We start from the raw sequence: 15,730 nt of genomic DNA, 5'->3' as shown, positions 1-15,730 counted from the left end.
CTTCACAATGTCTCATTGTACTGCAGTTTTGAGCTACAATCCTGAATCTACCTTTTCTGGATTACTGTGCATATCTGAGAAACATGATGCTGGATGAAAAGGGGTCTTACCTCAGTTTGTACCATTAGAGGTCGGTGCATTCGAAGATCGTACACCACTCCATATACATCCACCGTATTCTCCATTTCAATCTGCTGAATCAGGCGGTCAATGGCAATAAATGTTCCTGTCCTCCCGACACCAGCACTGCAAGGACACAGAGAAGTTATTTAAGCATTGAAGTTATTTAAGTGTCCTTAAGCAGCAGAGACTTACACATTTATTTCAAATCACACTGAAAAAGAATTGTTCTTAGAACACCACACAATAAAAGCATGTTTAACATGAATATGTTCTTCCCACCTGCAGTGCACTAGAGTAGGAGAGTCAATAGGATTCTGACTGCTGTATTCATGAACAAGGTGTCTGAAGTTGATTAGCAGGTCTGTTGTCTCTGGCACTCCATGATCTGGCCAGGACGTGAAATGGAACTGACGCACAGTGTGGCTCTCCAATGTGTCAGCCTAGAGGAACAAGAATGAAAGAAGGAAAATGCAAATGCTTCAAAAGATAAACAGCAGGAGTTCCTGTCATTCATAAGTACAATGTAAGACTTGGTTGCATTAAAACAGCCCATTACAAACTGTGCAGTAATTCAATCTATGTTATTCCAATTTCTCCCTTCCATTTTCGTTTTCTCTTAACTACAAGATCTTCTCTTCTGCATTATGTTTGCTGACAGAGATGGGTCTTGACGGGGCTAATTGTTTGGTCACATCATTTGGGACATATTTCAGGTATCTGCACGAAGCACACATTTTGGTGGAAGCCTCAGGGAGCTGCAGTACCATTGAAGCAGCAACCAGTGACAACCAATAGCAGGCTGGATTTTGCAACTGCTCTTATTCTTTTTTTTTCTCTGATAACTTTCAGTTCAATTGAGTTTTTGTGAAATCATTATATTCTGTTGTTCCAGTGTTGCTTGGCACGTGAAGTCCTTGATATAATAAACTGCTTCTACAGATATTTGTATACAGCTAACAACTGACAAACTACTCACATTTTCTACATTGAAGTCCCTTATCGTCCACTCTGGAAGAACAACTTCTGAGACCATTGTCACAATAACGTCACCATAACTCTTAGATTGTTTGTCCGGCCAATATTGCTCACATTTTGTCTAAGAAGAGAGTTTAAAGGTTCAACACATTACACACAAAAATGAAGCACAGAAAAAAAAACAGGAGGATATGTCATGACACTGTGACTCCAACTTGGTTTTGACTACTATATTTAAATAACATGCCCCCATGAAGTGGGACTGGAAGGTACATCACGCCTCCTAATGGTCTATCCTAAGGCACAAGGGAGATCTACCAAAACATTCTTTAGAGAGAAGAACCCACCCTTAAAAAAGGAGATTCCACAACCTTCCTAAGACAATCTATTCTGGTCATCAGCAGGTATAGGGGAGAATAAATTTTAAAGATGGGCTCGTTTAATTCAGAAAAGAAGCTTCCAGGAAGTGGATGCTTGGTTAAAAGAGTAGCCACCCCCCACCTTATTATAGGGAAACAACTAAATAAGAAGAGTTACAATTATTCATTTTAATATTAAAATGAAACAAACAAGCCCAAAACAATCAACCAGAAAGAAATACCATACCCGGGCCTGTTCAACACATTTTGTCAACATGACAACAGAGTAGATATTCTTTTCCCAAATCATGCGCCAGAAGTCTTCTATAGTATTGGGCAAAGGGCCTTGTGCAGCAATAAATGCCTTCTTTGAGCTATATCCCTAGGAAGAAAAAAGTATATACAGACAAACCTTCACTGATGAGCCACTAACAGCTGATGTTATAGATCATGTGATCTATTAAACCCATGTCATGAAAAAACTGTGCATTTTTCATTTCAATTGATGAAGCAACTTACAGGCATATAGTTTGCATTAATATAATCATCAGTCGCACAGCTTGGATTTGAAAGTTTAACACGAGAAATATCATCTGCAGAAAGAAAATGAAAATAAAATTACAAACACTGGAAACTTTTCAGCAAAATATTGCAGTTCTGAAATGGTTCCTATATGGAAGGTGGTCTGGAACAACATGCATCCTAACAATAAGGACATAACTTTAGGAATCTAAAGTAGTGGTAGTTGAGAGTTTACAATGAAGGCCTTCAGGAGAAAAATAAATGACTGGCCAATTTAAAAATTCAGAATATTAAACAGATTCCTAAACATGGTTTTCATTCTCATACCTACACATACATAACCCATATAGTTTGTGTCACTACAGAAAAATAGGTAATTTCACTCCCATGCCATTGCAGTCAAGGTTTTCCTTTGAAGCATTGCTAAGTGCACTTGCTGTTACCATTTCAGCTTTTCCTTAACACTTTTCTTTGCTGGGATGCCTGCAGCTTGACAGGGCTTAAGTTATTAATTTTCAAAGCTGCCCAGCAGTATCTTAATATTTCTCATAACTCCAATAGATCTGGAGTGCAAGCTTCTCACAAATGAAATGTGAAAGTGAATTGTTCAGGGGAAAGTTATTTTAAAAAGCATTTCTGAGGGATAGCTCTTTAGCTGTCTTCATCCAATGACTTCATATATGATGCTCACACAAGGAAAAGAACTGCCTGAATTCATTTATTTAGACACTGGCAAAACTGATTCCTCTTCAAAATCTCTGGGATTAAAACCAAAATCAGCCAAACCCAAGGGTTTTCAACTAAAATCTCAACCAGTAAAAGACATAAAACCTGAGAGAGTAGCTCACATGGTAAGACATTGTTGTATCTATTTTTCCCCCTGTTCTCAGGGATTTCAGCAGCAAATTTGGGCTGATGAACACCAGCAGATTTGAGTTCCTACAGGGAAAGAAAGATTGATAAGCACTTGGTCCTAGTTTAGGAAACATATAAAACTCAACTGAAACAGACAAATACTTCAATTACTCCTGAACTTTGCTGTAAAAGCAGGCATGTTAAACTGGACTAAATGATAACAAAATCAGCTTTTTACAAACAGAGCAGAAAGGTGGCAGCAGAAAAGCTCACAGATACGAGATTAATACAGAATGGCAGAGTAATAGCATGTTTAAAGCCCCTAAATGGACTTCAAGAGCCCAGTAATAGCTTTGTAAAAAATATACAACACTGGCATTGACTCATTCTAACCCCAAGGCAAAGAACCATTTTGCATGAGGTTTGAAAGCATTATAGGGAGAATGGGAGCAAGTTACATTATGAAAGGACTGAAGAAGAAAGCAAAATCTTAGAGAACAGGGTGGAGCACCAGCCTACAAGATACAATGAAAGAGGACAGAATTTCATCTGAAAAGAAGAATGGTAGTTTCCAGGGGGGAAAAAAAAATAAAATTACCTAACAGAAGACTTGACAACATAAAATCCTTCAGTGACAACACCGATAGTTGGTTACTGCCCTTTGTATTTCATAGCAATTGAGCTGTCTTCACAGGAAAGGTGCTCCGACCCTTTGACCCTTTGTGGCCCTCCTCTGGACCCTCTCCAAAAGCTGCACACCTTCCCTGGGCTGGGGGCCCCAAACTTGGATGCAGTACTCCAACTGGGATCTCAAGAGGGCAGAATAGATGGGGACAATCGTCACCCTACTGGCCATCCCTGCCCTGATGGAACCCAGGGTATCACTGCCCTTCTGGGCTGCAAGTGCACACTGCTGGCTCATGTTAAGTTTGTTAGCAACCAAGACCCCTAAGTCCTTATTGTCAGGGCTGCTCTCAAGTTCTCCTAGTCTACATACATATCCAGGATTACCTCAACCCAAGTGCAAAACCTTGCACTTAGCTTTGCTGAACCTCATTAGGTACACAAGGGCCCACCTTTTGAGTTCATCAAGGCCCCTCTGGATGGTATCCCCTCCTTCTGCTGTATCAACCATACCGCTCAGCTTGGTGTTGTCAGTAAACTTGCTGAGGGTGCACTCTATCTCAACATCTATGTTACTATAAAGATTACATGTATTATTATGCTTATTATCTACTTCAGCTCATTATGTGTGGTCTGTAAGTCACACATAATGCATTAAAGAAGCCTGATATTAGTGAAAGATCTGTCTTGTTGTATAGAGAAGACAAATAACAATGAAATAAAAGCAGAGAGAAGTTAAATAGCATTCCCAGAGTGCAAACAACAGTAATGCAACTAGGGCAAGGACTTTGGAGGTCTTAGCTCTGCCAAGAGCTTTGAGCAACTTAGGCCATGCTATAACTCATAGGCAGATTTAATTCAGGATGTGAAGTATTTATCATGCACTTGAACTAAACTTAGAGCTGAATCAGGTAAGGGAACGCTATGCATGCAGCTCAATGATGTCTACAATAAGGGTCCCTTCTTCTCTTCCCCTTCAGTAAACATCACGCACAACGCAAAGGAAAGCTAATTTGCTTTCCAAAAATATTAGCCAAGAAGCTCTCTCCCGTGAGGACACACACCTCATACTCTTCAGCAAAACCACAGTTGGAGTCTGCTTGCTGCTTCTTAAAGTAGGACTCAAAGTTCTCCACTTTAATCATTTTTGATCTAAAATGAGAAAAGTCTTGTATTGGTAACTGATACTAAGTAAATAAGTCACGAATTCAGTTAATGTATTACAAAATGTGGTTTACTTACTTCTTTATTCTTCAGGGGAGAGTGGGGCAGGGAAAGAAAAAAGGTTGATTAGATACATGCAGTTGTATATTTCACTATGCGATTCTAAGAACAAAAGCATGACTGTTAGTAGCACCCACCAAACTGCATTTACAAGAGACAGGGTATAAAGGCAGAGATTTAAATGATCTGTTCCATACAAGGAGAAAATGCTGCATCCTTCAGGAGAAGGATATGATAGAAGGTGTCAGTCAGCTGTTCCTGTATTCCCCTTCCATCAGACTGGACTCATTCTCTGGTGTATTTTATTCTAACTATCAGTGTCACACGGGTGAAACTTCGTGGGGTTCTCAGGGTATGTCTTTTCATAAAATAAATAGATGAACCAATAACCTGGTTCAATTGCACGGCCTGTGATTTTCAATATGCTGTGGTTACTCTCCCTTGGCCAGCTACTATCATTACACATCACCCGAATTAACAGCTGAGCTCAAAGTAGCCATAAGGTAAAGGAAAGTTTGGGACCCAGTGCTGATTTATGCTTATAAGCTCTTTTATCAACAGCTTGGACTGTTTTGTTTTCTCAGTATGTTCAGAAGTCTTTGTTTCATGAAAACATTCTACTTTTCAAAACCGCGTGGGGTATTTGCATAACCAATGCTGAACCATGAAGCAAGCATTAAGACTCAGCAATTTGATTTTTTTCGGTCTGCAGACTTGAGTCAAGTTTCATGCAACCTTATACATGAAACTGCACAGAAAACAAGCATTAGGGTTCACAGGAAGTTTTGGATGTATCACTTGAGCTCAAAAAACACAAGAAAAGACTTACTTAATTGGAGAAAAAGACACTTCAGTATTTCTTTTGTCTTTCCTATGAGGAGAAAAAAAACACAACATGCTCACAGTAGAACTTAATGGAAAGCTTGAGATTTCTGATGACACATATTTCATGTGTCCGCTCAGAACCATGTCTTGTAAGGCATCTTACTCTGCACAAAATACTCCTGAGGCAAACCTTACCCCTGAAGTGAACTTAAAATACCTCGTAATTCTTTCAGCATTGGTTTACAATGGAACCAAACTACCTGAACACAAAGCGCAGTTTAGCTGAAAGAAGCGCATCCAAGGGATCTGCATCACTAACATCTCTCTGGAATCAGAATCCCTAATGTTAACGTTCAACATCAATGTGTCAGTTGTCCTGAAGGTGGAAGCTGAACATGTGCCATAGCTACTGGACACAGGGGAACTTGTCATAACAGCAACTATTTACAGAAACTAAGGAAAAAAATGGTCTAAAGATCCTGCAGATAACTCTTTAGAAGTGATGCATCACACAGTGAGCAGCAAGAAGAAGCCTCTGTAGAATCTGGCAGACCAGTTCAAACCTTAAGACAACTGGTCAGCTTTTGGAAACTCTGGAATGAGAAGTTCAAGTGACAAGCAAACAAGCAATTAAGAAGAGCTGTTACTGAATATTTGCAAATAAAACCACCTGCGATATATGTCTGTTAGCACAACAACCCAATGCTCGCTCACTTCTAACTTCAAAAGCACACACTAGTTCTCAAGAGTTAAACAAATCTGCTCTCAACTCATTAGTACACAGCTATAAATTGAACAAAGTCATTGATCCAATTTGATACAAAAACTCTGATCTGTACCAAAAAAAAAGATTTTGAATAGAATGCACTTTAAAGCACGATGGTGAAAGCAGTAAAACAGGAACAGAGGCCTTGTTTTTTTGTTTAAGATACAGAAACGATATACTGATATTCCTCAACACAGCAAACAAAATAAGGAACACATTACCTTCTCCTCCTCCAGAATATGTAACCCCCTATAGCTACTACCGCCAATATAGCTAAAAGGCATCCAATAACAGCTCCAGCAATAACACCTTGCAAAAGAGAACAAGTATTACTCATCACTTATCTACCTCTTTAGCAATGCTCTAAATCAATCAACAAACTATAAGAGAACCTAGCAAGTGACAAAAAACACTCTGCTCTACTAGGATCTTCTTTACTGTGTCCTTTGGCAGCACCAGTATTGAAAGCTCATTAAAAATAATAAGGTTGATAAATTAATTTACAAATAAGTCAAATGCTCAGTATCTGTGCTCTAATACACCCACTTGTCTATTAGAAAATAGACACTATTTGTTTATTTACCTAAGTCACAAAGTGCCACCCAATCACTTTTTGCACACCATAAGTAGCACAGCTTTTAGTTACTTCCATATTGGAAGTAACGGAAAAAAAAAAAAGTCACCTGCAGGACTAGTTAGATATGATTTTACTGAGTGGTGACACTGCAAAAGGAGCAGTCCAGCACAGACAGATCAATTGATGTTTTGCTATCATGAAACCTATTGTAAGTAAGTGATCTCCAAACACAATGTGCATGTAAAACTGCCAATCCTCCCATTAACTATACCTGGATCCTGGGGTAAAGAAACCACCTCGGAACAGGGTGAAAATGACACATAACTTTGTTCTCCCATAATTTTGTTGGCCATGGTAAAGTTTATATTAGTGAAACCTGCAACGCTTGCCCTGTGAATGAAGGAGAAAAAAATAAAACATATGTGACATGGTTTTAATAGCCACAGGAAAGATCTATGATTTTTTCTTTATCTCCTTGCTTTCAACTGCAGCAAGATAAATACCTGTATGAATGAAGAGGAATCAATGGTCCATTTTCATAGCCATACATGGTGTTTCCCTTGCCTATGTCAACAACGTTGTGCCCATTCTGAGAATGGAAAGATGATGTTGTCTCCTCTATGTCTATGACATATGTCACATAGGTGGCTGTCATCTTCTGCTTGAAATCATTGTACGTGTAGTTCAAATCAGACTTTGAAGGCCAACAACCTTCAGGAAAAACAAGGATATAAGTGGTACACATAACCCACTATTTTTGTGACCACCAGCACAGTTAGAGAACATGTTACATTAAGCACAATTTTAACTGTTCCACAAGTACTGCCTGAAACCAAAACCTGAGGGCAACACACAGTCTCAGAAATTCCCTCTGCTGCGATGCAGTTTACTTGGCTACCTTTCCTACACTCCAGTGTCATTCATTTAACCTCCTTTATGTTTTACTTCTCCCATGCACAGCAGAGTTTCTCTGTGAAGGCATGTTAGTGATGCATTCTGATGTATTTGTGGACAGCTTCTGCTACACGTCAGTCATGTCCATACCCTCTCAAATAACTATCAAATGTAGAAAATACCCCACAAACAAGGAAAAGGACAGAAAAAGGGCAATTTGAGATTGATAACATCATGCTGCTCAAACAGCACCAAGCTTCATTTAAGGTGATGCTAAACTCGTCCTGGCCTCTACAGTCTTGCTGTCTGACAGAGTCTTTTCACCTAAATCCTGAGAAATGAAGGATGTTTTCTCTTGTCATAGAGACAGATTGGATAAAACAATCAGTCAAACTAGTTCCTCTTCAAAAAGACTCCGAAAACCAAGATACTGTAACCAAACAGGTCACCAGTGCAGAACAGCATTACTTTGTCTGCTGTTAAAAGACCAACCGCAGAAATTTGAGGGAGATTATATAGCTGGGATGCGTGATGAGAGTGGAGACAACACAGCTCAAACTACCAGCTGGCTGACAACTGAAGAGTAAACAAAATTACTAAAAACATTCCAAGCGCTATGAAGAAACATATTACCCACGTAATTGAAGTTTGCTTATATTGCTTTCTGTTGACTGCCTTTACAAAGCTAAAGCTCTTTTAGAGGCAGATACAACATTAGAACAATTTTTAAAAAGGAGTTGTAAAGGGGTTCTGAAAGATTACAAAATGCAGAAGCTCTAACAAGTTTTCTACAGTTGCGTAAGATAAAATTTGATCTGATATGCACTGCAAGCAATAGCAAAGTTCCTATTAATTGTAGGTGTTTAAAAACAGCATAGCTTTATGAAAGCACTAATTTGTTCACAGTAAAAGCAACTGAGATTGGAATTAACTTAGTTGCCTTGAAATGTTCAGTAACATCCTAAATACTTCTGATGTCCTGTCTGGTCCCCAGTTTCAATTCAAAAGGATGTACATGGTCCCTAGTTTCCTTCCAAAGGGACATACATCCCAAGTTATATCTGCACTTCTCCCAATGTTTTGGTTACCACCCTAGGGTACCTCATCCAGCTTCTGAGTGGTACAACTGTTCATTGCAGGGGAGTTGGACTAGATGGCCCTCAGAGGTCCCTTCTAACCCTAAGGAGTCTATGATTCAATGAACATCTACTTCAAAGTCTAAAATACAGGATATTCATTCCAGTACATTTTTGTCCTGACAAACACTGTCTGATTAGTTGTTTCACACAGCTAGATGGCAACATTGTAAGAACTTACCTTCTGCTTCAGTTATGATCATTACTGCATAAGCTTTCAACGGTCCATTCACTGACTCAAAATCAGGAAATTCAACAGACAATGAGTTGTGACTAAGTGCCTTGACTAAAGGAGCTTTGTTTGGAACAGGTGGATCTATGAACAGACAAATATACATACTCTTAGTTCTTTAATGACAGATAAAGTTTAGTTTTTCAAACAAGAAAATGTTGTTATAATGACTGTTCATAGCATGCAAGTTTATAATAGAATCATTTAAGTTGGAAAAGACTGCTAAGATCATCAAATCCAGCCATTCATATAACTACCAAATCCATCACCAAACCATGGCCCCCATTGCAAGGTCCACACATTTCTTAAAAACCTCCAGGGACAGCAACTCCTCACTTCCCTTGGAAGCCTGTTCTAAAGCCTAATCACCCTTTCCATTGAGAAATTCTCCCTGATCCCAAACCTAAATCTCCCCTAGCACATTTTGAGGCTGTTTCTTCAAATCCTATTACCTGTCACCTAAGAAAAGAGACCAGCATCCCCCTCACAGCAGCCTTCTTTCTTCTCCTGACTGAACTGCACCATTTCCTCCAGATGCCTTGTTTTCAAATTAGTCCATTCTCCAGATTCTTTGTTCTTTTCTGAATATATTCCAGCAACTCTTGCAGTGAGGGGCCCCAAAACCAAACACAGTATTTGAGATGCAAACTCACTCCATACTCGGCACAGTCACAACACTGGTCCTTCTGACCATGCTGTTTCTGACACAAGCGTGTATACCATCAGCCTTCTTAGACACCTGGGCACACTACTACCCACATGCTATGTGTATCGCCCAGCTCCCCCAGGCCTTCTCTGCTGGTCAGCCTTCCAGCCACTCTTCTGCAAGACTGTACTGCTGTGTGGGGTTGCTGTGATGAAATTGCTGTCTTTCATAAGCTCACATTGACTGGGTTATGATTACCTTGTTATCCTATCCATGGCATGTAATGGTATTTGAGATGATCTGCTTCATGAATTTTCCTGGTCATCACCCCTTATGCGTGCATGAGATAGACTTGGCATTAATGTAGTACTTTATTAATAATTGTATATGCTCATATATCAAGTTTCTTCTTCTGCAATAGCAAAGTTAATATTTTTGTCCTATAAATATCTTCCATTGTTTGATCCTAATGCTTACCTGTAATGCTTGTTTTACATGTTTTCTGCACTGGAAGACTTGTTAAACTTTCTGAAACAGTTGTAACAATAACAGTATAGGTTTTGTAATAATCTAAAGGTTCGGTTTTGAAGATTCCTTCTGAGCCTTCTCTCCCACAGAACTGACTCCGTTGATTTTTTGTCCAAGTATCATTAAATATTTTGATATCAAAGCTAGAATAGCCGCCATAAGGACAGTCCCATTTCAATATTAGGTAAGACATATTAGCCACTGCTTCACACTGAAATGCATTCACTGAGGAAGGAACTGGGAAAAAAAAAAAAAAAGAAATCAAGTATAGCAGCAAAGAAAAAGCAGTCTGTTTACAAGCACTTCTGTGTATAAGAATTTATAAAACACTGGTATTCCTTTCTAGTTCTAAACAGAGGAAGCTACCGCCTACAAAAAACAACGAGGAATAAGTATGTTTAGCACTCTGTAAATACACAGACCCTTCTGCTTTAACTCCCTTGCAGATCAATTTACTGAGAAAAACCGAGGCTGAATAGCTGCTTGTCAAAATCAGCAAAGCTTTCAAATACTATTCAACCACTGAACAAGAACATTCTTAGACTGGTAGACAAATGCTAACTCTGTATAATTACATAAAATGATTAGTGGCCAACAAATAAGAAAATAGTCTTCATTATTCATAGCACCCTCTGTGATTTAGGGATAGCTCTCACAAACATTTCAGCTGGTAATCTAACATTTGCAGCTCCAGAAATGGACAAAAATGGACACAAACAACAGAACAAAGGGTTAAAGGATGCAGATGTGCTATCAAATAAAGGAAATGCTACACCTGGCCATACTAGGTAGGTAGATTAGAGTGCTAGAGACCCTGTACACATGGAAAATGACAGTAGAGCAGACTGGATGATGAAAGAGGAAATAACAGTGAATCCAAAGAACATGCTTAAGAGACTGGCAAAGAATCACAACTGACTCCTAAAAACAGTGCCAGAACAAAGGAAGGAGGGATCAAGATGGGAGTTACAGCAAAAGCAGCATTTTAGCCAGTTTCCAAACAATACACTCTGTGTGGGAGCCCTTCAAAATAAGGTCCCGAGGCCCCCCCACACAAGGAAGAGAAGGTAAAAACACATCCTACAAAACTCCTACCCATACAAATAATTCTGACAGCAGGTAAGCAATGTGAAGTGCCTGTAACAGTACCCCAGAGCTCATGCAGGTAGGCAGAATATAAGCAGAGCTACTGCACAGCAAAACACAAACCACCAGAAACACAACTGCAAGAAACAGCCACTTACTTGTATTTTGTCTTATGGATGCTCCTTCTCCTTCTGTCTGATTATCAGCTGCTATTGCAAAGACCGTGAAATTGTAAAAGGTCCCAGGAATTAACTCCATTACAATACTTTCAGTGACACTTGATGTCAGGTTGTCAGTAAAAGAGTCACTTGTAACCTCTATTCTGTACGTATAGGAGGCTGAAGCTGTGTCATTCGCTGTCCACTTCAAGTTGACAGAAGTCTCACCAACATATTCTGCCTTGAGATCAAGCACTGCACTGGGCTCTGGGAAAGGCAAGACAACAGTCCATCAAACAGCAAGAGCATATGCTCAAAATATGACTGAAAAACAACAACACAGACACACCACCAATTTGCTTTCTTTGCATCAGTTGTCTGTAAGAGTGCAGGAACACCAGAGACTCGTGGAATTTTGCCATCAATGGGCTTGTAAGGGAAAACTAAAATAAAAGTCATTCTGAGTGGGATTCATCTCCACTTGGCACTCCAAAGAAAGAGCACACATCACAACAGTGCCAGCACTGCCAGGATTTCTTTTGGAGATGGAGAGAGGATGGTATGAAAGAGATGAGGGCTCAGAAGAATATATGGAAGGAATACAATTAAAATGAGGAAACTGCAAAACTCAAATCAGATCAGGGCAATGTTTCTGCTGCGCTCCAAAATTCCACCCCTTGCAAATAGCCTTCTTTGGGCTCCAGAACCAAAACATCACTTCTGCCCACACCACCACTCAATTACAAGCCTTACACAGGTATGCAGAGCCCTGTGCCGCACAGCAAAATACAGTCCACCAGAAACATGACTGCAAGAAACTGTCACTTACTTGTATACAGGCTTACGGATGCTCCTTCTCCTTCCGTCTCACCATCCGCTGCTACAGCAAAGACTGTGAAATTGTACGGTGTCCCAGGGGTTAACCCAGTAATTTCAGTTTCAGTGACATTTGATGTTTTGTTGTTAATGAAGGCCTCATTTCTAACCTCTATTCTGTACGTGTAGGAAGCTGAAGCTGTGTCATTCACCATCCAGGTTAAGATGACAGAAGTCACACCATCATACTTTGTCTTGAGATCAAATACTGTGCTGGGCTCTGGGAAAGGCAAGACAACAATCCATCAGCCTGCAACAGTATCAGCTCACAAAGAAAACAGAAAAGGCACAGACACACTGCTACTTCACTTTCTTCTCATCATTCATCAATCAGAGTGCAGGAGCACCACAGCAACAGCACCAGAGGTTCCTGGAGAGCAGGAAGGAAACAATGGGGAATGGGGCAAAAATAGCGCATCTCAGCACAGCTTAAGGTAAAAAAAAAGACCAGTTATCACTGGAAGAAACATGGCAGCAAGGACCTAGGAACCCTCCTCCTTTTTCACTGCTCAAGTCCCCACGGTCACTCCAACAGCACAAAGAACATCTCCAAGACCCCTTCTGCAGCACTTCAGTCTCTGCCCATCTCCAAACCAGGGTAAATCAGTCACTATGGAGAGGTAAATCAGTGAGACAGACCTTTGGGTAACAAGTGGAAAGACACGAGGACGTATGCATGTATGTTTTCAGGAGAACAAGAACGACAAGGTGAGCACCTGTTTCCTTTGAAGTACAGCATGGTGATTAAGCAGGCTGCACTAAAGCCTCACAGACCAGCTCCAGAACAGTCTCCCCTACAGCACATAAAATACACAGCACTGACAACAGGATGAAAAAAGCAGCTCTCCAAGCCAACGCTGCCTAAAGCTTACACTCCCTCTCCAGATTCCCAGCAAACATGGGCCCCAAAATAATATAAGATCCCCAGATACACTCTGTTTTGTGTGTGAGAGCATTAAAACAAACACTTCTGAAGCCTACATGTTCTACGAATTGAACTCAACTTCACCTCCCTAATATTGGAGAGATTGGTCCTTGGGAAAACCCTTTGTTCCAGGTAACAGCAACAAGTTCAATTAACAGCATCCAGGTTATGCTGCTGCTTCTGGTCTCTTATAGCCTATGCTTGATAGATAGCCTGCAATAGATTCCAGGGCCAAAACATCACCTCTGCCCACACCACCACTCAATTACAAGCCTTACTCAGGTATGCTGCGATGTACAGCAAAACACATACCATCAGAAACATGACTGCAAGAAACTGTCACTTACTTGTATACAGGCTTATGGATTCTCCTTCTCCTTCCGTCTTACCATCTGCTGCTACAGCAAAGACTGTGAAATTGTATGGTGTCCCAGGGGTTAACCCAGTGATTTCAGTTTCATTGGTATTTGATGTTTTGTTATTAATGGAGGCCCCATTTTTAACCTCTATTCTGTACGTGTAGGAAGCTGAAGCTGTGTCATTCACCATCCAGGTTAAGTTGACAGAAGTCACACCAATGTATTCTGCCACTACATGAAGCACTGGGCTGGGCTCTAGGAAAGGCAGGAAAACAAACTGTCAAGACAGAGAGCACAAAGAAAAGAAAAGCCACAGCTACATTCACCTACCCCACATAGACTGAGTATTAAATATAGTCAAGAGGCACTCCTAAGATACTGATGCCGTACTACAGACATGCCGAGACATCTCTGTAAAGGCCACAGAAATTTTAGAGGAGATTCTCTTCACTTCATGTCATATGCCAGAATATTTTTTTCCACAATGGCTTTCCAGACAGATATAGAAAGGGAAATCAGGGAACAAAGCAGAATACAGGGTAGCCTTCATGTGTTAGCTCAGGACCGTGCCCACACCTGTTTGAGAATCTGAGCTTCTCAGCTAGCCTGTCCACAACACTAACAGAAGGACACAGGCTCCTTGGGTGTGTGAAACAGCTCAGCCATTCAGGGTGTCAGTGTCTGAAAGTTTAATTCAGCATCAACATCAGGTAGACAATACTGACCTAAAGCAGCTTCAACAAGCTCCTCTAACCAGAGGCAACTCCAGAACAAAATCCCCCTTGTTATTCTGTATTGACTTTGTGTGCCCCCTTGCCACTAGTTTGTATGGATGTTGCCTGCTCCCTTTCCATACTAGAGCTAAAATGCAAGAAAGCTCTTCTCCCATCTGCCCTTCTGATCTGGAAGAAAGAGGCCAGAGCACAAAGTGACAGAAGTGGCAGTACACTTGATAATGTGATCCTAGACACTGTCCAAGCTCACAGGAGCCCCAGGCTATGGGCTCTGCAGACAGCTCAAAAGAATCTTAAAGAACAAAAGTCTCTCTAGTACACCAAAGCCTAAAAAAGCCCTATGGCAACCTGTTCCAAGAAGCACTACAGGGGGTCCATTCAGCCCTGAACTCCAGACAAGGTCATGCTGCTGTAGCAACTAGATCCCTACATACATCATCAGTTCGGGAACTGGAGGCTAGCTGCTCAACAGGCATCTCTCATACAGGCTGACCCCTTTATCTTTTAACAGATTGTTTGACATTCATGTTCACAAAAGCCTGAAGCAAAGCAACACAGCAATGAGTAACAGTACAAAGTCGAAAAAACAAGGAAGAAAAGCAGGGCTCAGTTACAAAATGTTTCTTTACTTGCAATTGAGTGGAACTAGTGGTTTCTTACTTGTATAGAAGCTTCTGAATTCTCCTTCTCCTTCTGTCTGATTATCAGCTGCTATTGCAAAGACCGTGAAATTGTAAAAGGTCCCAGGGACTAATTCAGTAATCTCAGCCATCGTGACATTTGATGTCAGGTTGTCAGTAAAAGAGTCACTTGTAACCTCTATTCTGTACGTATAGGAGGCTGACGCTGTGTCATTCGCTGTCCACTTCAAGTTGACAGAAGTCACACCAACATATTCTGCCTTGAGATCAAGCACTGCACTGGGCTCTGGGAAAGGCAAGACAACAGTCCATCAAACAGCAAGAGCATATGCTCAAAATATGACTGAAAAACAACAACACGGACACACCACCAATTCACTTTCTTTGCATCAGTTGTCTGTAAGAGTGCAGGAACACCAGAGACTCGTGGAATTTTGCCATCAATGGGCTTGTAAGGGAAAACTAAAATAAAAGTCATTCTGAGTGGGATTCATCTCCACTTGGCACTCCAAAGAAATAGCACACATCACAACAGTGCCAGTACTGCCAGGATTTCTTTTGGAGATGGAGAGAGGATGGTATGAAAGAGATGAGGGCTCAGAAGAACATATGGAAGGAATACAATTAAAATGAGGAAACTGCAAAACTCAAATCAGATCAGGGCA

General features: G+C 40.6%; 1 protein-coding gene across 6 annotated transcripts in view; it reads right to left on the bottom strand.

Moving 5' to 3' along the window:
• The window catches only part of PTPRJ (protein tyrosine phosphatase receptor type J), a 66,007-nt gene that overhangs the window by 3,861 nt on the left and 46,416 nt on the right, over positions 1 to 15,730 (bottom strand). For 2 of the 6 annotated variants that reach the window (XM_015864221.2, XM_085548652.1), the window contains exons 8-24: positions 15,085 to 15,351; positions 13,679 to 13,945; positions 12,360 to 12,626; positions 11,531 to 11,797; positions 10,236 to 10,523; positions 9,062 to 9,196; positions 7,354 to 7,561; positions 7,122 to 7,240; positions 6,495 to 6,582; positions 5,512 to 5,553; positions 4,523 to 4,610; positions 2,828 to 2,918; positions 1,977 to 2,050; positions 1,705 to 1,839; positions 1,100 to 1,219; positions 403 to 563; positions 111 to 246 (exon numbers count right to left, since the gene is read on the bottom strand). In XM_015864221.2, coding sequence (XP_015719707.1) covers positions 111 to 246; positions 403 to 563; positions 1,100 to 1,219; positions 1,705 to 1,839; positions 1,977 to 2,050; positions 2,828 to 2,918; positions 4,523 to 4,610; positions 5,512 to 5,553; positions 6,495 to 6,582; positions 7,122 to 7,240; positions 7,354 to 7,561; positions 9,062 to 9,196; positions 10,236 to 10,523; positions 11,531 to 11,797; positions 12,360 to 12,626; positions 13,679 to 13,945; positions 15,085 to 15,351 — 2,753 coding nt within the window. Of the gene's footprint in view, positions 1 to 110; positions 247 to 402; positions 564 to 1,099; positions 1,220 to 1,704; positions 1,840 to 1,976; positions 2,051 to 2,810; positions 2,919 to 4,522; positions 4,611 to 4,700; positions 5,554 to 6,494; positions 6,583 to 7,121; positions 7,241 to 7,353; positions 7,562 to 9,061; positions 9,197 to 10,235; positions 10,524 to 11,530; positions 11,798 to 12,359; positions 12,627 to 13,678; positions 13,946 to 15,084; positions 15,352 to 15,730 lie in introns of those variants that run through there. The other 4 variants (XR_014946526.1, XR_014946523.1, XR_014946524.1 and 1 more) reach the window with 4 other exon arrangements.

This window comes from Coturnix japonica, chromosome 5, assembly GCF_054131305.1.
Source record: "Coturnix japonica strain WE chromosome 5, WE-NBRP24, whole genome shotgun sequence".
Lineage (NCBI taxonomy): Eukaryota > Metazoa > Chordata > Aves > Galliformes > Phasianidae > Coturnix > Coturnix japonica.
This window is presented reverse-complemented; position numbering and strand designations above follow the sequence as displayed.